The sequence below is a fragment of the Chiloscyllium plagiosum genome, unplaced genomic scaffold (assembly GCF_037043375.1).
Source record: "Chiloscyllium plagiosum isolate Xiang-an unplaced genomic scaffold, Cpla_swu_hap1 HiC_scaffold_9, whole genome shotgun sequence".
Classification (NCBI taxonomy): domain Eukaryota; kingdom Metazoa; phylum Chordata; class Chondrichthyes; order Orectolobiformes; family Hemiscylliidae; genus Chiloscyllium; species Chiloscyllium plagiosum.
In genome coordinates, this window is record NW_028270147.1 from 5,863,109 (window position 1) to 5,877,323 (window position 14,215).

At 44.9% G+C, this 14,215-nt stretch overlaps 1 protein-coding gene across 1 annotated transcript in view; it reads left to right on the forward strand.

Moving 5' to 3' along the window:
- The window catches only part of LOC122554107 (atrial natriuretic peptide receptor 2-like), a 99,019-nt gene that overhangs the window by 67,708 nt on the left and 17,096 nt on the right, over positions 1-14,215 (forward strand). Inside the window, exons 20-21 of the mRNA XM_043698591.2 lie at positions 1,995-2,147; positions 4,419-4,517. Coding sequence (XP_043554526.1) covers positions 1,995-2,147; positions 4,419-4,517 — 252 coding nt within the window. The remainder of the gene's footprint in view (positions 1-1,994; positions 2,148-4,418; positions 4,518-14,215) is intronic.

Here is a 14,215-nt window from a genome sequence, read left to right on the forward strand (position 1 = left end):
CCTCCACCTTACGTAAGCTACCTTCTTCCTTTTGACGAGAAGCTCCACCGCTCTCGTCATCCAAGGTTCCTTTATCTTACCCCTTCTTGCCTGTCTCAGAGGGACATATTTATTCATCACTCACAACAACTGTTCCTTAAACAGTCTCCACAAATCTATAGTGCCTTTACCATGGAACAATTGCTCCCAATCCATGCTTCCTAACTCATGTCTAATCTCATCATAGTTTCCTCTTCCCCAATTAAATATCCTCCCATTTTGCCTAATCCTCTCCTTCTCCATAGCTATGTAGAATGTGAGGCAGTTGTGGTCACTATCACCAAAATGCACTCCCACCACAAGATCTGATACCTGCCCCGGCTCGTTTCCGAGCACCAAGTCTAGAATGGCCTCTCCCTTCGTCGGCCTGTCAACGTACTGAGTTAGGAAACCCTCCTGAACACACCTTACAAAAACAGCTCCATTCAAATCTTCTGCTCGAAGGAGGTTCCAATCAATATTGGGAAAGTTAAAGTCCCCCATTACAACAACCCAGAGGTTGCTCACCCCCACCTTCTCAAGGGGCAAATTGGGACGGTCAGTAAATGCTGGCCCAGACAATGTCAGTCACATCCTGTGAATGATTAAGAAGTTAGTGGATGTAAAAAATTTTGAATTTTCAGAAAACCTTTGATTAAACCCGAAGCTGAACAAAGAGACCTTGGAGTGCAGGTTCATAGTTTCTTGAAAGTGGAGTCGCAGGTACATAGGATAGTGAAGAAGGCATTTGGTATGCTTTCCTTTATTAGAGTATTGAGTCCAGGAGTTGGGAGGTCATGTTGCAGCTGTACAGGATATTGGTTAGGCCACTGTTGGAAGATTGCATGCAATTCTGGTCTCCTTTCTGTCGGAAAGATGTAATGAAACTTGAAAGGGTTCAGAAAAGACTTACAAGGATGTTGCCAGGGTTGGAGGATTTGAGCTATAGAGGGAGGTTGAATAGGCTGTGGCTTGTTTTCCCTGGAGGGGTGACCTTATAGAGGTTTATAAAGTCATGAGGGGCATGGAAAGTCTTTTCCCTGGAATGGGGGAGTCCAGAACTAGTGGGCATAGGTTTAGGATGAGAGGGGAAAGATATCAAAGACACGTAAGGGGCAACTTTTTCATGCAGAGGGTGGTATGTGTATGGAATGAGCTGCCAGAGGAAGTGGTGGAGGCTGGTACAATTGCAACTTTTAAGAGACATCTGGATGGGTATATGAATGGGAAGTGTTGGAGGGATATTGGCCAAGTGCTGGCAGGTGGGACTAGATTGGGTTGGGATATCTGGTCGGCATGGACGGGTTGGACTGAAGGGTCTGTTTATGTGCTGTCCATCTCTATGACTCTGTGTATAGGGGAGGTGATGGACTAGTGGTATTATCAGTGGACTGTTAATCCAGGAACCCAGGTAATGTTCTGGGGACTGGGTTCAAATCTTGCCACAGCAGGTGGTGGAATTTGAATTCAATAAACATTTGGAATTAAGTGTCTAATAAATTGATTGTTGGAAAAGCCCATCTGGCTCACTAAGGCCCTTAGGGAAGGAAACTGCCATGCTTACCTGGTCTGGTGTACATATGACTCCAGACCCACAGCAACATGATTGACTCTTAACTGCCCTCTGGGCAATTGGGGATGAGCAATAAATAATGGTCTGGGCCAGGGATGCCCACATCTTGTAAATCAGTTAAAGAAAGTTTGTTAATGTACTCTTTAGGCTGACTTAATATCTTCCTGTATAGTTTGGGTTCTAATTTCGTCAGGTAATCTTTTCTACAAAGTGTCTTGAGATGTTTCAATGTAAAAATGGGGCTTTCCGTAAGCTTGTATGTTGTGTCACCTTCTAAGATGGGTTGGTGTCCATTCAGCTGCAGGTTGGATTATGCAGAAAACCCCTATGAATAATGCACAAAGAAAGGCAGTCCACTCTGACAGTGTCCACTATGCTGATGCTCTGCTCTTTCTACCCCCAGATATGGTGGTATCAGGTGTGCCAAAAGAGAATGGCATCAAGCACGCGTCCGAGATCGCAAGTATGGCATTGGATTTAGTCGCAGTCTGCTCTTCATTCATCATCCCGCACAAACCAGACGTTAAGTTGAAAATCCGGGCAGGCATTCACTCAGGTAGCTCATTTCTGTTTCTCAGACACCAAGTAATTGATAAATTATTGGAAATCTCACCAGCTGGAAGCTATCCAATGGCTCTGTCAGCACTGTAAGGTGGCTCCCTCGCCTGCTGTTGCCTTGGTGATGATATTTGTTTGATGGATACAGTCTCTCAGTCTGTCCTGTATCAGTACTTGAGACACAAGGCCAGTTTATGGACATGAACTGCTTGTGTTCAGACATCGTTTAATGAATATGTGCTGAAAATGTGTTGCTGGAAAAGCGCAGCAGGTCAGGCAGCATCCAAGGAACAGGAGAATCGACGTTTCGGGCATAAGCCCTTCTTCAGGAATATGTGGGTGAGCTCAAAGGGATGCAATTGTAATATCTGGGTTCCTCCAATTCTGGAGTCTTGTTCATCACGTTCTTCCTCTGCTCTGCCAATATCTAAGGCTTGAAATTTCCTCCTTAGACAACTTTTCTGCTGAAAACCTACCTCTTGACAAATCCACCGACTCCCACAGCTCTTCTCACCCTACCTCCTGCAAAAGGGGATTACACCTCTTCTCACCCTACCTCCTGCAAAAATGCCATTCCATATTCCCAATTCTTCCACCTCCGCAGCATCTGCTCCCAGGAGGACCAGTTCCACCACAGAACACACCAGATGATTTCCTTCTTTAGAGACCGTAATTTCCCTTCCTACGTGGTTAAAGATGCCCTCCAATGCATCTCATCCACATCCCGCCCCCTCCGCCCTCAAACCCTACCCCTCCAACTGTAACAAGGACAGAACGCCCATGGTGCTCACCTTCCACCCTACCAACCTTCGCATAAACCACATCATCCAACGACATTTCCGCCACCTCCAAACGGACCCCACCCCTTTCCGCCTTCTGCAAAGACCATTCCCTCCATGACTACCTGGTCAGGTCCACGCCCCCCAACAACCCACCGTCCCCTCCTGGCACCTTCCCCTGCCACCGCAGGAACTGTAAAACTTGCACCCACACCTCCTCCCTCACCTCTATCCAAGGCCCTAAAGGAGCCTTCCACATCCATCAAAGTTTCACCTGCACATCCACCGATATCATTTATTGTATCCGTTGCTCCCGATGCAGTCTCCTCTACATTGGGGAGACTGGTCGCCTCCTAGCAGAGCGCTTTAGGGAACATCTCTGGGACACCCGCACCAATCAACCTCACCACCCCGTGGACCAACATTTCAACTACCCCGCCCACTCTGCCGAGGACATGGAGGTCCTGGGCCTCCTCCACTGCTGCTCCTTCACCACCAGACGCCTGGAGGAAGAACACCTCATCTTCCACCTCGGAACACTTCAACCCCAGGGCATCAATGTGGACTTCACCAGTTTCCTCAGTTCCCATTCCCCCACCTCACCCCAGCTCCAACCTTCCAGCTCAGCACCATCCTCATGACCTGTCCTACCTGCCTATCTTCCTTTCCACCAATCCACTCCACCCTCCTCTCTGACCTATCACCTCCATCCCCACCTCCATTCGCCTGTTGTACTCTATGCTACTTTCTCCCCACCCTCACCCCCCTCTCATTGATCTCTCCACTCTGCAGGCTCCCTGCCTCTATTCCTGATGAAGGGCTTTTGCCCGAAACGTCGATTTTCCTGCTCCTCGGATGCTGCCTAACCTGCTGTGCTTTTCCAGGACCACTCTAATCTCGAATCTTTTAGATCCTCCCCATCCTAATAATTCTGCTCTGGGTCAGCTTCTGATGGAACACACTCCTGTGAAATTTGTTAGAATCATAGAATCATGGAATCTCTACAGTATGGAAACAGGTCCTTCGACCCAACAAGTCCACACTGACCTTCCAAAAAGTAACACACCCAGACCCATTTTCCTACCCTATTATCCTCTATTTACCCCTGACTAATGCATCTAACCTACATATCCCTGAACACTATGGGCAATTTAGCATGGCCAATTCACCTAACCTGCACATCTTTGGACTGTGGGAAGAAACCGGAGCACCCGGAGGAAACCTGCGCAGATGTTGGGGCAGTTTACAACATTAAAAACACAACTTGCTCATGTTCACTGATATTTCCCAGCAGTGTACCTAGTGAGTTTTCAAGACTGAGAACTTGTGATAATTTTGTTCCTTTCCCTTATCTCATTTGGTTGAAAGAAGTCATGAGCATCTAGCCTGAATATTTCTGGCCCTCTTGTGTGCCTCTTGCATCACCTTCCATAACCGTGGAAGCAAGCTGGCTGAACACACAACTGAATTTCCTTGTGTCTGTTTGAAAGGTCCAGTGGTGGCTGGTGTGGTTGGAACCAAAATGCCTCGTTACTGTTTATTCGGAGATACCGTTAATACTGCATCAAGGATGGAGTCAACAAGTGAGGGTAGGTTATACAGCACAACATTAGTACCTTAATGATGATAGACTCTGTGACTATGATAAACTATCCTTTCCCATTCCACTCAACCCGTCTACTGTCTTTCATGTATCCTCCTCTGTCAATACCTCACTTCCGTTGCCCAGTGAGCAGGGACTCACCTCTTAAACCTATTTCCCCGGCCCCCTGGTCAGAATCTGAGGCTGACCCAAATTGCTCACATATTTCACCCTGAGTTGAGCTTGCAAATGCACATTTACACAAGAAGGGACAAGTGTAGGCCACTCGGCCCTTCTAGCCTGCTCCACCATTCAATAAGATCATGACTGATCTCAACTCTCCATTCCCGCACAGCCCAGATAATCATTCATTCCCTTGAGTCATCAAGACACTATCTACCCTTGCCTTAAAAAGAGAACACAGACCATCGGAGCATGTGTAAGCCATTCAGCCCTTCAAGCACTCTCTCCCATTTAATATGATCATGACTGACCATCTAACTCCACTTTTTCCCCCATAACCTTTGATTACGTTAACCTTAAGAATTATATTTAACTCATCTGTTCTGGAGAAGGGTCAGTGAACCCAAAACATTAGTTCTGCTTTCTCTCCATAGATACCATCAGACCTGCTGAGTTTTTCTAGCAATTTCTGATTTTGTTTCTGATTTCCAGCACCTGCAGTTCTTGTTTTATTTAAATCTAACTCCTTCCTGAAACCCTTCAATGTTAAACAAATATTTATAGTCCCTCTACCTACTGCCTTTTGAGGAAAGGACTCACAATCTTCTGCGGAAAAAAGAGTCCTTATCTCTCTCTTAAAAGAGCGGCCCCTTATTTTTAAGCTGTGACCCTTAGTTTGAGATGCTCCCACAAGAGTCAACATTCTTTCGACATCCACCAGGTCAAATACCCTCAGGATCTGAACAAAAAACAGAAATAGCTGGGGAAACTCAGCAGGTCTGGCAGCATCAGTGGAGAGAGAAACAGTTGACGTTTTGAGTCTGTTATTTGAGTCTGTTCTGAAGAAAAGTCATACCAGCTTCAAAACGTTAACCACGTTTCTCTCTCCACAGATGCTGCCAGACCTGCTGAGTTTCTCCAGCGTTCCCCGTGTTTGTTTCGGATTTCCAGCATCTGCATTCTTTCGCTTTTGTTTCCCTCAGGAACTTATGTGTTTCAATTAAGTCACTTCAGATTTGCTTAAACTCTAGAGGCTACAGGCCTAACCTGCCTAGCCTTTCCTCATCAGGTAATCCATTCATTTCATTTCATTCATTTGCCTTATAACCAAGTGGACATATGTCTTTCTCTCCCATGTCCACTTTTCCAGAAACTAGAAATCATTCAAAATTCCACCATCTTGACTCAAAATATACCGTTCACCCATATTCACTGACATATATTGGCACCAAGACTTATAACACCTCAATTTTAAAATTCCCACCCTTAGTTTTCTGCCAAGATGTCACTCCCTCATTATCTCCGCCCTCTTTTGTCATGTAGAATAAATTGTTGTTCCTTTTGAGATTTGGTATTCTTGTAATTCTGCCCTGATATGTGCAACTAGGGAATCTTTGACAGCATGCCACTCTTTCTCAGTAATTGTTGTTGTCAATGATTGGTTCTTTACAACCACGAAACTCTACAACCTTCTGCGATTTCTACATTCTTCCAATTCTGGGGTTTTGCGGATCCTGGTTTGAGTTCTTCCTTTCACAATCATGCCTTCAACTTCCTGACCATAAGCTCTGGAACTCCACCACCACCCCCAGCCCAATTCCCCACGCCACCTCACATTCCTCCCCCCCCCCCCCCCCCCCATCCCCTCACTGCATTTCCCAAAAGCTCTCTACTACCTCCTTTAGAAACAGAAAATAAGAGCAGGAGTAGGCCATTCAGCCCTTTGAGTCGGCTCCACCCTTCAATGTGATCAGGACTGATTATCCCATTCAGTCCCCTGTTTCTGATTTCTCCTCATGTCATTTGACTCTTTTAGCCCAAACAACTATACTTAAATCTTTTTATTTCCTTTAGGAGAATCCTCAAAACCACATTTATCCAAGATCGAGTCTAGTATTTGCTTATAGGCTCAATGTCAAGGTTTCTTCTTAATAATGACACCTAAGATTCTTAACTATGTTAAAGATGCTCCTTAAATGTAACTTATTGGGTTACCTAGAGTTTGAGGAGGATTCATGTTTGTGCTTTTGCTGATGGTGCAAAAATAGTTGGGAAGGCAAGTAATGAGGATGACACAAAGAGTCTATGGAGAATATAAGCTAGTCAGGTAAATGCCCAAATAACTTGGCAAATGGAATGTAATTTTTGATATTGTAAGCTTACGCACTTTGGCAGGAAGAGGAGAGGTGCTGAATATTGTTTAAATAGAGAAAGATTGCAAAAAGCTGCAACAAAAATGGATTTGTGTGTCCTAGTGCACGAATCAGAAAAAAAACAAGTGTTCAAGATTAGCAGATCACAGGAAAGGCAAATGGAATGTTGGCCTTTATTTAAAAATAAATTGCATTTAGAAATAGGGAGGTCCTGTTCAAACTCTAGAAGGCACTGGTCAGAGAATACTGTGAATAGTTTTGGGCTCCTTATCTAAGGAAAAATATATTTCATTGGAAAGAAGTCTAGGGAAGGAAATTGCCATCTTTACTGAAACAATTAAAACTAATGGTACATCAGGCCAGGTCTTACTCAAGAAGAAAATGAAGACTGCAGATACTGGAGATCAGAGTCGAGAGTGTGGTGCTGGAAAAGCACAGCAGGTCAGGCAGCATCGAGGAGCAGGAGAATCAACAGTTTAGGCATAAACCCTTCATCAGGAAAGAGGCTAGGCTTACGCTCAACACATCAATTCTCCTGCTCCTTGGATGTTGCCTGACCTGTTGTGCTTTTCCAGCACCACATTCAGGTCTTATTCTAGTATTATCATCAATTGGAGTCAAAACCAGAGATAGATGGCAATTTTGTAATATTGTACTTCCTTCGATAAGGGATCGAAAGTACAGTAACAACTGGATATTTAAGCAATCAATGAGGAAGTAGATACACAGAAACTTTGTGAAAAATGGGATGTGTACAACTCGTTCAGGACTTTGCCAATTACTACATTAAAATGCTAAATGTAAATGAAGATTTCAATTCTCCCACACCCTTCGCCTATACTTATCTGTGAATTATTGGCACCACATCAAATTAATTAGTGATTTATTTTAATTTGCATTTTGTGAAATATTTTTTGTGTTTAACTTGTATGTTAAAGCACAAAACGGCAGAGACTTCAAAAACATGCCAATACCGTGAGCGCCAACAGAGCACAGGAGCTGGGAAGTGAGCTAAGTGTGAGAGTTTAGGCAAGTGCGGGAGGGAGGCATTAGTTTGTCTTGTTCCGGCCACTTTTGCAAGAGGCTGCCTTGTGGTCGAGGTGCTACTGGTTAGATCTGAAAGTGGGCCTATGTGATTACTGGCTTTGTTGATAAGGGCAAGCAGTAACAAGGTAAGAGTACGCTAATACTATTTTCTTTGCCTTAATTCCACTTGTTGTTAAAGGGACAGAGAATGGCAGTCAATGGAGTGGTGTGCTCCTCCAGTCCAGATGTAGGAGATCAGGGAGCAGTCCACTGTCCCTGGTGACTATGTCTCTGCAGGAAGTGTGTCTGGCTGCAGCTTCTCTCAGACCTCATGAATCGGTTGGAGTGATGGTTGGATGCACTGATTCGACCGCATTTAGAATACTGTGTACTGTTCTGGTCGCCACATTACCAAAAGGATGTGGACACTTTGGAGAGGGTGCAGAGAAGGTTTATGAGGATGTTGCCTGGTATGGAAGGTGCTAGCTATGAAGAGACATTGAGTTAGGTTTGTTTTCATTAGAAAAAAGGAGATTGAGGGAGGACCTGATTGAGGTCGACAAAATCATGAAGGGTATAGACAGGGTGGATAGAAATAAGATTTTTCGCAGGGTGAAGAATTGAATAATGAGAGATCATGCTTTCAAGGAATGCGAAAAGTTTAAGGGGGATATCCGCAGCAAGTACTTTACACAGAGGGTGGTGGGTGCCTGGAACACATTGCCAGCAGAGGTGGTAGAGGCAGGCACGGGAGATCCATTTAAGATGTGTCTGGACAGATGCATATGGACAGGTGGGGAGCAGAGGGATACAGATGCTTAGGAATTGGGCGATAGGTTTAGACAGTGAATTTGGATCGGCTCAGGTTTGGAGGGCCAAAGGGCCTGTTCCTGGGTTGTAAATTTTCTTTGTTCTTTGTTCGTACAGGAGGTAGAGAGTGGCTGATGGATTGTACTTCAGGGAGATGGTCACACTGCAGCAGTTCAGGAGTCTCCTGTTTTGGATACAGTTGTGGGGAATAACCTCTCTGGAGAAAATAGCAACAGCAGTCAGGTCTGTAACACAATGACTGGCTCTGCTGTAGAAGAGTGTGCAGCAAAGTCCAAGCGAGCAATTGTAATAGTCAGGAACACACAGGCATTTCCGCAGCTGTGAGTAAGATTCCAGGACGGTGTGTTGCTTCCCTGATGCCAGGACCAAGGATATCTCTGTGTGGTTGCAGCAAATTCTGAAAGGGGAGCGTGAGCAGCCGGAGGTCATTGTACACTTGGTACCAACAACTTTGGGAGGGAAAGGGATGAGGTTGTGTGGAGGGAATATAGGGAGTTAGGCAGGAGGCTAAAAAGCAGAACTTCAAGGGTAATAGTCTCTGGATGACACAACAACATAAGAATCAGGAGCAGGAGTAGGCCGTCAGGCCCATCAAGCCTGCTCGGCCATTCAATAAGGTCATGGCTGATCTTTCCATGGCCTCAGATCCATTTACCTGCCCTCTCACCATAACTCTTAATTCCCTTACAGTTGGAAAAATATCTATCTTAGCTTTAAAAACATTGATGGGGGATGCTGCAAGTACTCCACTGTACAGGGATTTCCACAGATTCACAACCCTCTGGGTGAAGAAGTTACTCATCAATTCAGCCCTAAAGCTGCTCCCTCTAATTTTGAGGCTATACCATCTTGTCCTAGTTTCACCCACCAGTGGAAATCATCGTCTCTAGCTCTATCTTATCAATTCCTTTCATCATTGTATATATTTCTATTAGATCCCCCCTCCCCCATTCTTCTAAATTCCAGCGAAAATAATCCCAGTCTACTCAGTATCTCCTCATAAGCCAACCCGCTCAACTCCAGAATCAACCAGTGAATCTCCTGTGCACCCCCTCCAGTGCCAGTACATCCTTTCTTAAGTAAAGAGGCCAAATCTGCATGCAGAACACAAGCTATCTTGTACAGCTGTAACATAATCTCTTTGCTTTTAATCTCAATCCCTTTAGCAATGAAGGACAAAATTCCATTGGCCTTCCTAATTACCTGTTGTACCTGCAGACCAACCCTCTGTGATTCATGCACAAGGACACCCAGGTCCCTCTGCACAGCAGCATGCTGCAATTCTTTTTATCATTCAAGTAATAATCCTTTTTACTGTTATTCCAACCAAAATGGATGACTTCACATTTACTAACGTTGTACTCCATCTGCCAGACCTTTGCCCATTCACTTAAACTATCTATGTCTCTTTGCAAAGTTTCACAGTCCTCTGCACACTTTGCATTACCACGCATCTTAGTGTCATCTGCAAACTTTGACACATGCACGTGGCCCCCAACTCCAAATCATCTATGTAAATCAACATTGATCCCTGAGGCACACCACTGGTCACTGATTGCCAACCAGAACAGCACTCATTTATCCCCACTCTTTACTTCCAGTGTCCAATCCTCTATCCATGCTAATGCATTGCTAATACATAGATTACTCTCGATGCCTCATGCTAGTGAGAATATAAATAGGAGGATAAGGCAGACTTTTGTGTGGCTGAGGAGCTGGGGGATGGATTCAGATTTTTGGATCATTGGAATCTCTTCTGGGGCAGAAGAGGGACGAGTTGCATCTGAACTGGAGCGATGGACATGAACTTTATGAACTTCAGTGAGGCATTTGATAAGGTTCCTCATGGTAGACTGTTTAGCTATGTTAGACCTCTTCGGGAGAACTAGCTATTTGGATACAGAACTGACTCAAAGATAGAAGACAGAGGGTGGTGGTGGAGGGTTGCTTTTCAGACTGGAGGCCTGTGACCAGTGGAGTGCCACAAGGATCGATACTGGGTCCACTACTTTTCATCATATATACAAATGGTTTGGATGTGAACATAGGAGGTACAGTTAGTAAGTTTGCAGATGACACCAAAATTGGAGGTGTAGTGGACAGCAAAGAAGTTTATGGATCTTGATCAGCTGGGCCAATGGGCTGAGGAGTTTAATTTCGATAAATATGAGGAGCTGCATTTCGTAAAGGCAAATCGGAGCAGGACATATACACTTAATGGTATGGTCGTAGGCAGTGTTACTGAACAAAGAGACCTTGGAGTGCAGGTTCATTGCTCCTTGAAAGTAGAGTCACAGTCGATAGGATAGTGAAGAAGGCATTTGGTAAGCTTTCCTTTATTGATCAGAGCCCTGAGAATAGGAGTTGGGAGGTCATGTTGTGGCTGGACAGGACATTGGTTAGGCCACTTTTGGAATATTGTGTGCAATTCTGGTCTTCCTCTTAACGAAAGGATGTTGTGAAACTTGAAAGGGTTCAGAAAAGATTTACAAGGATGTTTCCAGAGTTGGTGGGTTTGAGCTACAAGGAGAAGCTGAATAGGCTGGGGCTGTTTTCCCTGGAGTGTCGGAAGCTGAGGGGTCACCTTATAGAGGTTTATAAAATCATGAGGGGCATGGTTAGGATAAATAGACAAAGTCTTTTCCCTGGGTTGGGGAGTCCAGACTAGAGGGCATAAGTTTAGCATGAGAGGTGAAAGATTTAAAAGGGACCTAAGGGGCAACTTTTTCACACAGAGGGTGGTACGTGTATGGAATGAGCCGCCAGAGGAAGTGGCGGAGGCTGGTACAATTGCAACATTTAAAAGGCATCTGGTTGTGTATATGAATAGGGAGTGTTTAGAGGGATATGGGCCAAGGGTTGGCAAATGGGACTAGATTAACGCAGAATATTTGGTCGGCCTGGATGATTTGGACCGAAGGGTCTGTTTCCATGCAGTATGTCTCTATAACTCTATGAATCAATATTATGGCAGAGAGATTTGCTCGACCTGCTCGGGAGGGTTTAAATCTGTATTGAGGAGGTGTGGGGGGATCCTAAGCAGCATTGAGACAAGAGAGAAGGTTGAGGCCGGTACAGAAGTTAAAGAGAGCAAGTTGAATAGACAAGCGAGCAAGAGTATGGTTGGTAACGGGGGAAGACTGATGAATCAAACTGACAGGTAAGGCAGATGGGCTCAGGGCATGGTTGGGAACATGGGACTGGGATATCATAGCAATTACAGAAACATGGTTGAGGGAGGGACAGGACTGGTATCTCAATGTTCCGGTGTACTGATGCTACAGAAAAGATAGAAAGGGTGGCAAGAGAGAAGGGGAATGGCATTTTTGTTTAGGGAAAACTGTCAGCAGTACTTTGAGAGGAGGTTCCTGGGGGATTGTCCAGTGGAAGTTGTTTGAGTGGAACTGAGAAATAAGAAGGAGGTAATTAATCACTTTGATGGGATTGTACTATAGGCAGCTTCCCCCACCCCCTTCTCCTCTACCCCCCCCACCCTCTTCCTCCTCCACCTCCCCCTTCCATCCCCCACCCCTTTCCCCCCTCCCCCCACCCCAGTAGTCAGCAGGAAAATGAGGAACAAATACGTAGAGAGATTGGAGATAGCTGTTAGAATAATAGGTTTATAATAGTTGGGGGCTTTAACTTTCTAAGCATAGACGAGGGCTGCCATTGTGCTAAGTGCTTGGAATGTGAGGAATTTGTTAAGTGTATTTAAGAAAATTTTCTCAATCAGTATGTAGATGGCCCGACTGGAGAAGGGGCAAAACCTGATTTCCCCTGAGGAAACAAAGCAGGACAAGTGACTGAGGTGTTAGTGGGGGAGCACTTTGGGATCACTGACCATAATTCTATTAGTTTTAAAATAGTTATGGAGAAGGATAGGCCTGATCCACAAGATTAAGTTCTAAATTAGAGTAAGCCCAATTTTGATGGTATTAGACAGGAACTTTCAACAGTTGATTGCGGGACGGTGTTCACTGGTAAAGGGACATCTGGGAAGTGGGAGGTTTTCAAAAACGAGACGAGAGTTCAGGAACAACATGTTCCTGGTAGTGTGAAGGATAAGGCTGGCAGGAGTAGGGAACACTGGATGACGAGAGATGTTGAGGCTTTGGTCAAGAAAAAGAGGGAGGCATATGTCAGGTATAGACAGCTGGGATTGAGTGAATCACTTGAGGAGTATAGGAGGTGCAGGAGTAAACTTAAAAAGAAAACCAGGAGGGTTTAGAAGAGTATAAAGGCAGTAGGAGTATACTTAAAGGGAAATCAGGAGGGCAAAAGGGGGACATGAGATAGCTTTGGCAAATAGAATTAAGGAGAATCCAAAGGATTTTTACAAATATATTAAGGACAAAAGGGTAACTAGGGAGAGAATGGGGCCCCTCAAAGATCAGCAAGGCGGTCTTTGTGTGGAGCCACAGAAAATGGGGGAGATACTAAATGAGTATTTTGCATCAGTATTTACTGTGGAAAAGGACATGGAAGATATAGACTGTAGGAAAATAGATGGTGACATCTTGCAAAATGTCCAGATTACAGAGGAGGAAGTGCTGGATGTCTTGAAATGGTTAAAGGTGGATAAATCCCCAGGACCTGATCAGGTGTACCCGAGAACTCTGTGGGAAGCTAGAGAAGTGATTGCTGGGCCTCTTGCTGAGATATTTGTGTCATCGATAGTCACAGGTGAGGTGCCGGAAGACTGGAGATTGGCAAACGTGGTGCCACTGTTTAAGAAGGGCAGTAAAGACAAGTCAGGGGACTATAGACTGGTGAGCCTGACCTCGGTGGTGGGCAAGTTGTTGGAGGGAATCCTGTGGACAAGATGTACATGTATTTGGAAAGGTAAGGACTGATTAGGGATAGTCAACATGGCTTTGTTCATGGGAAATCACGTCTCACAAACTTGATTGAGTTTTTTGAAGAAGTAACAAAGAAGATTGATGAGCGCAGAGCAGTAGATGTGATCTATATGGACTTCAGTAAGGCATTCGACAAGGTTCCCCATGGGAGACTGATTAGCAAGGTTAGAACTCATGGAATACAGGGAGAACTGGCCATTTGGATACAGAACTGGCTCAAAGGTAGAAGACAGAGGGTGGTTGTGGAGGGTTGTTTTTTAGACTGGAGGTCTGTGACCAGTGGAGTGCCACAAGGATCATTTACATAAATGATTTGGATACGAGCATAAGAGGTACAGTTAGAAAATTTGCAGATGACACCAAAATTGGAGGTGTAGTGGACAGCAAAGAGGGTTACCTCAGATTACAACACGATCTTGACCAGATGGATTCCTGAAAAAGGGCTTATGCCTGAAACGTCGATTCTCCTGTTCCTTGGATGCTGCCTGACCTGCTGCGCTTTTCTAGTAACACATTTTTCAGCTCTGATCTCCAGCATCTGCAGTCCTCACTTTCTCCCAGATGGGCCAATGGGATGAGATGTGGCAGATGGAGTTTAATTCAGATAACTGCGAGGTGTTGCATTTTGGGAAAGCAAATTTTAACAGGACTTA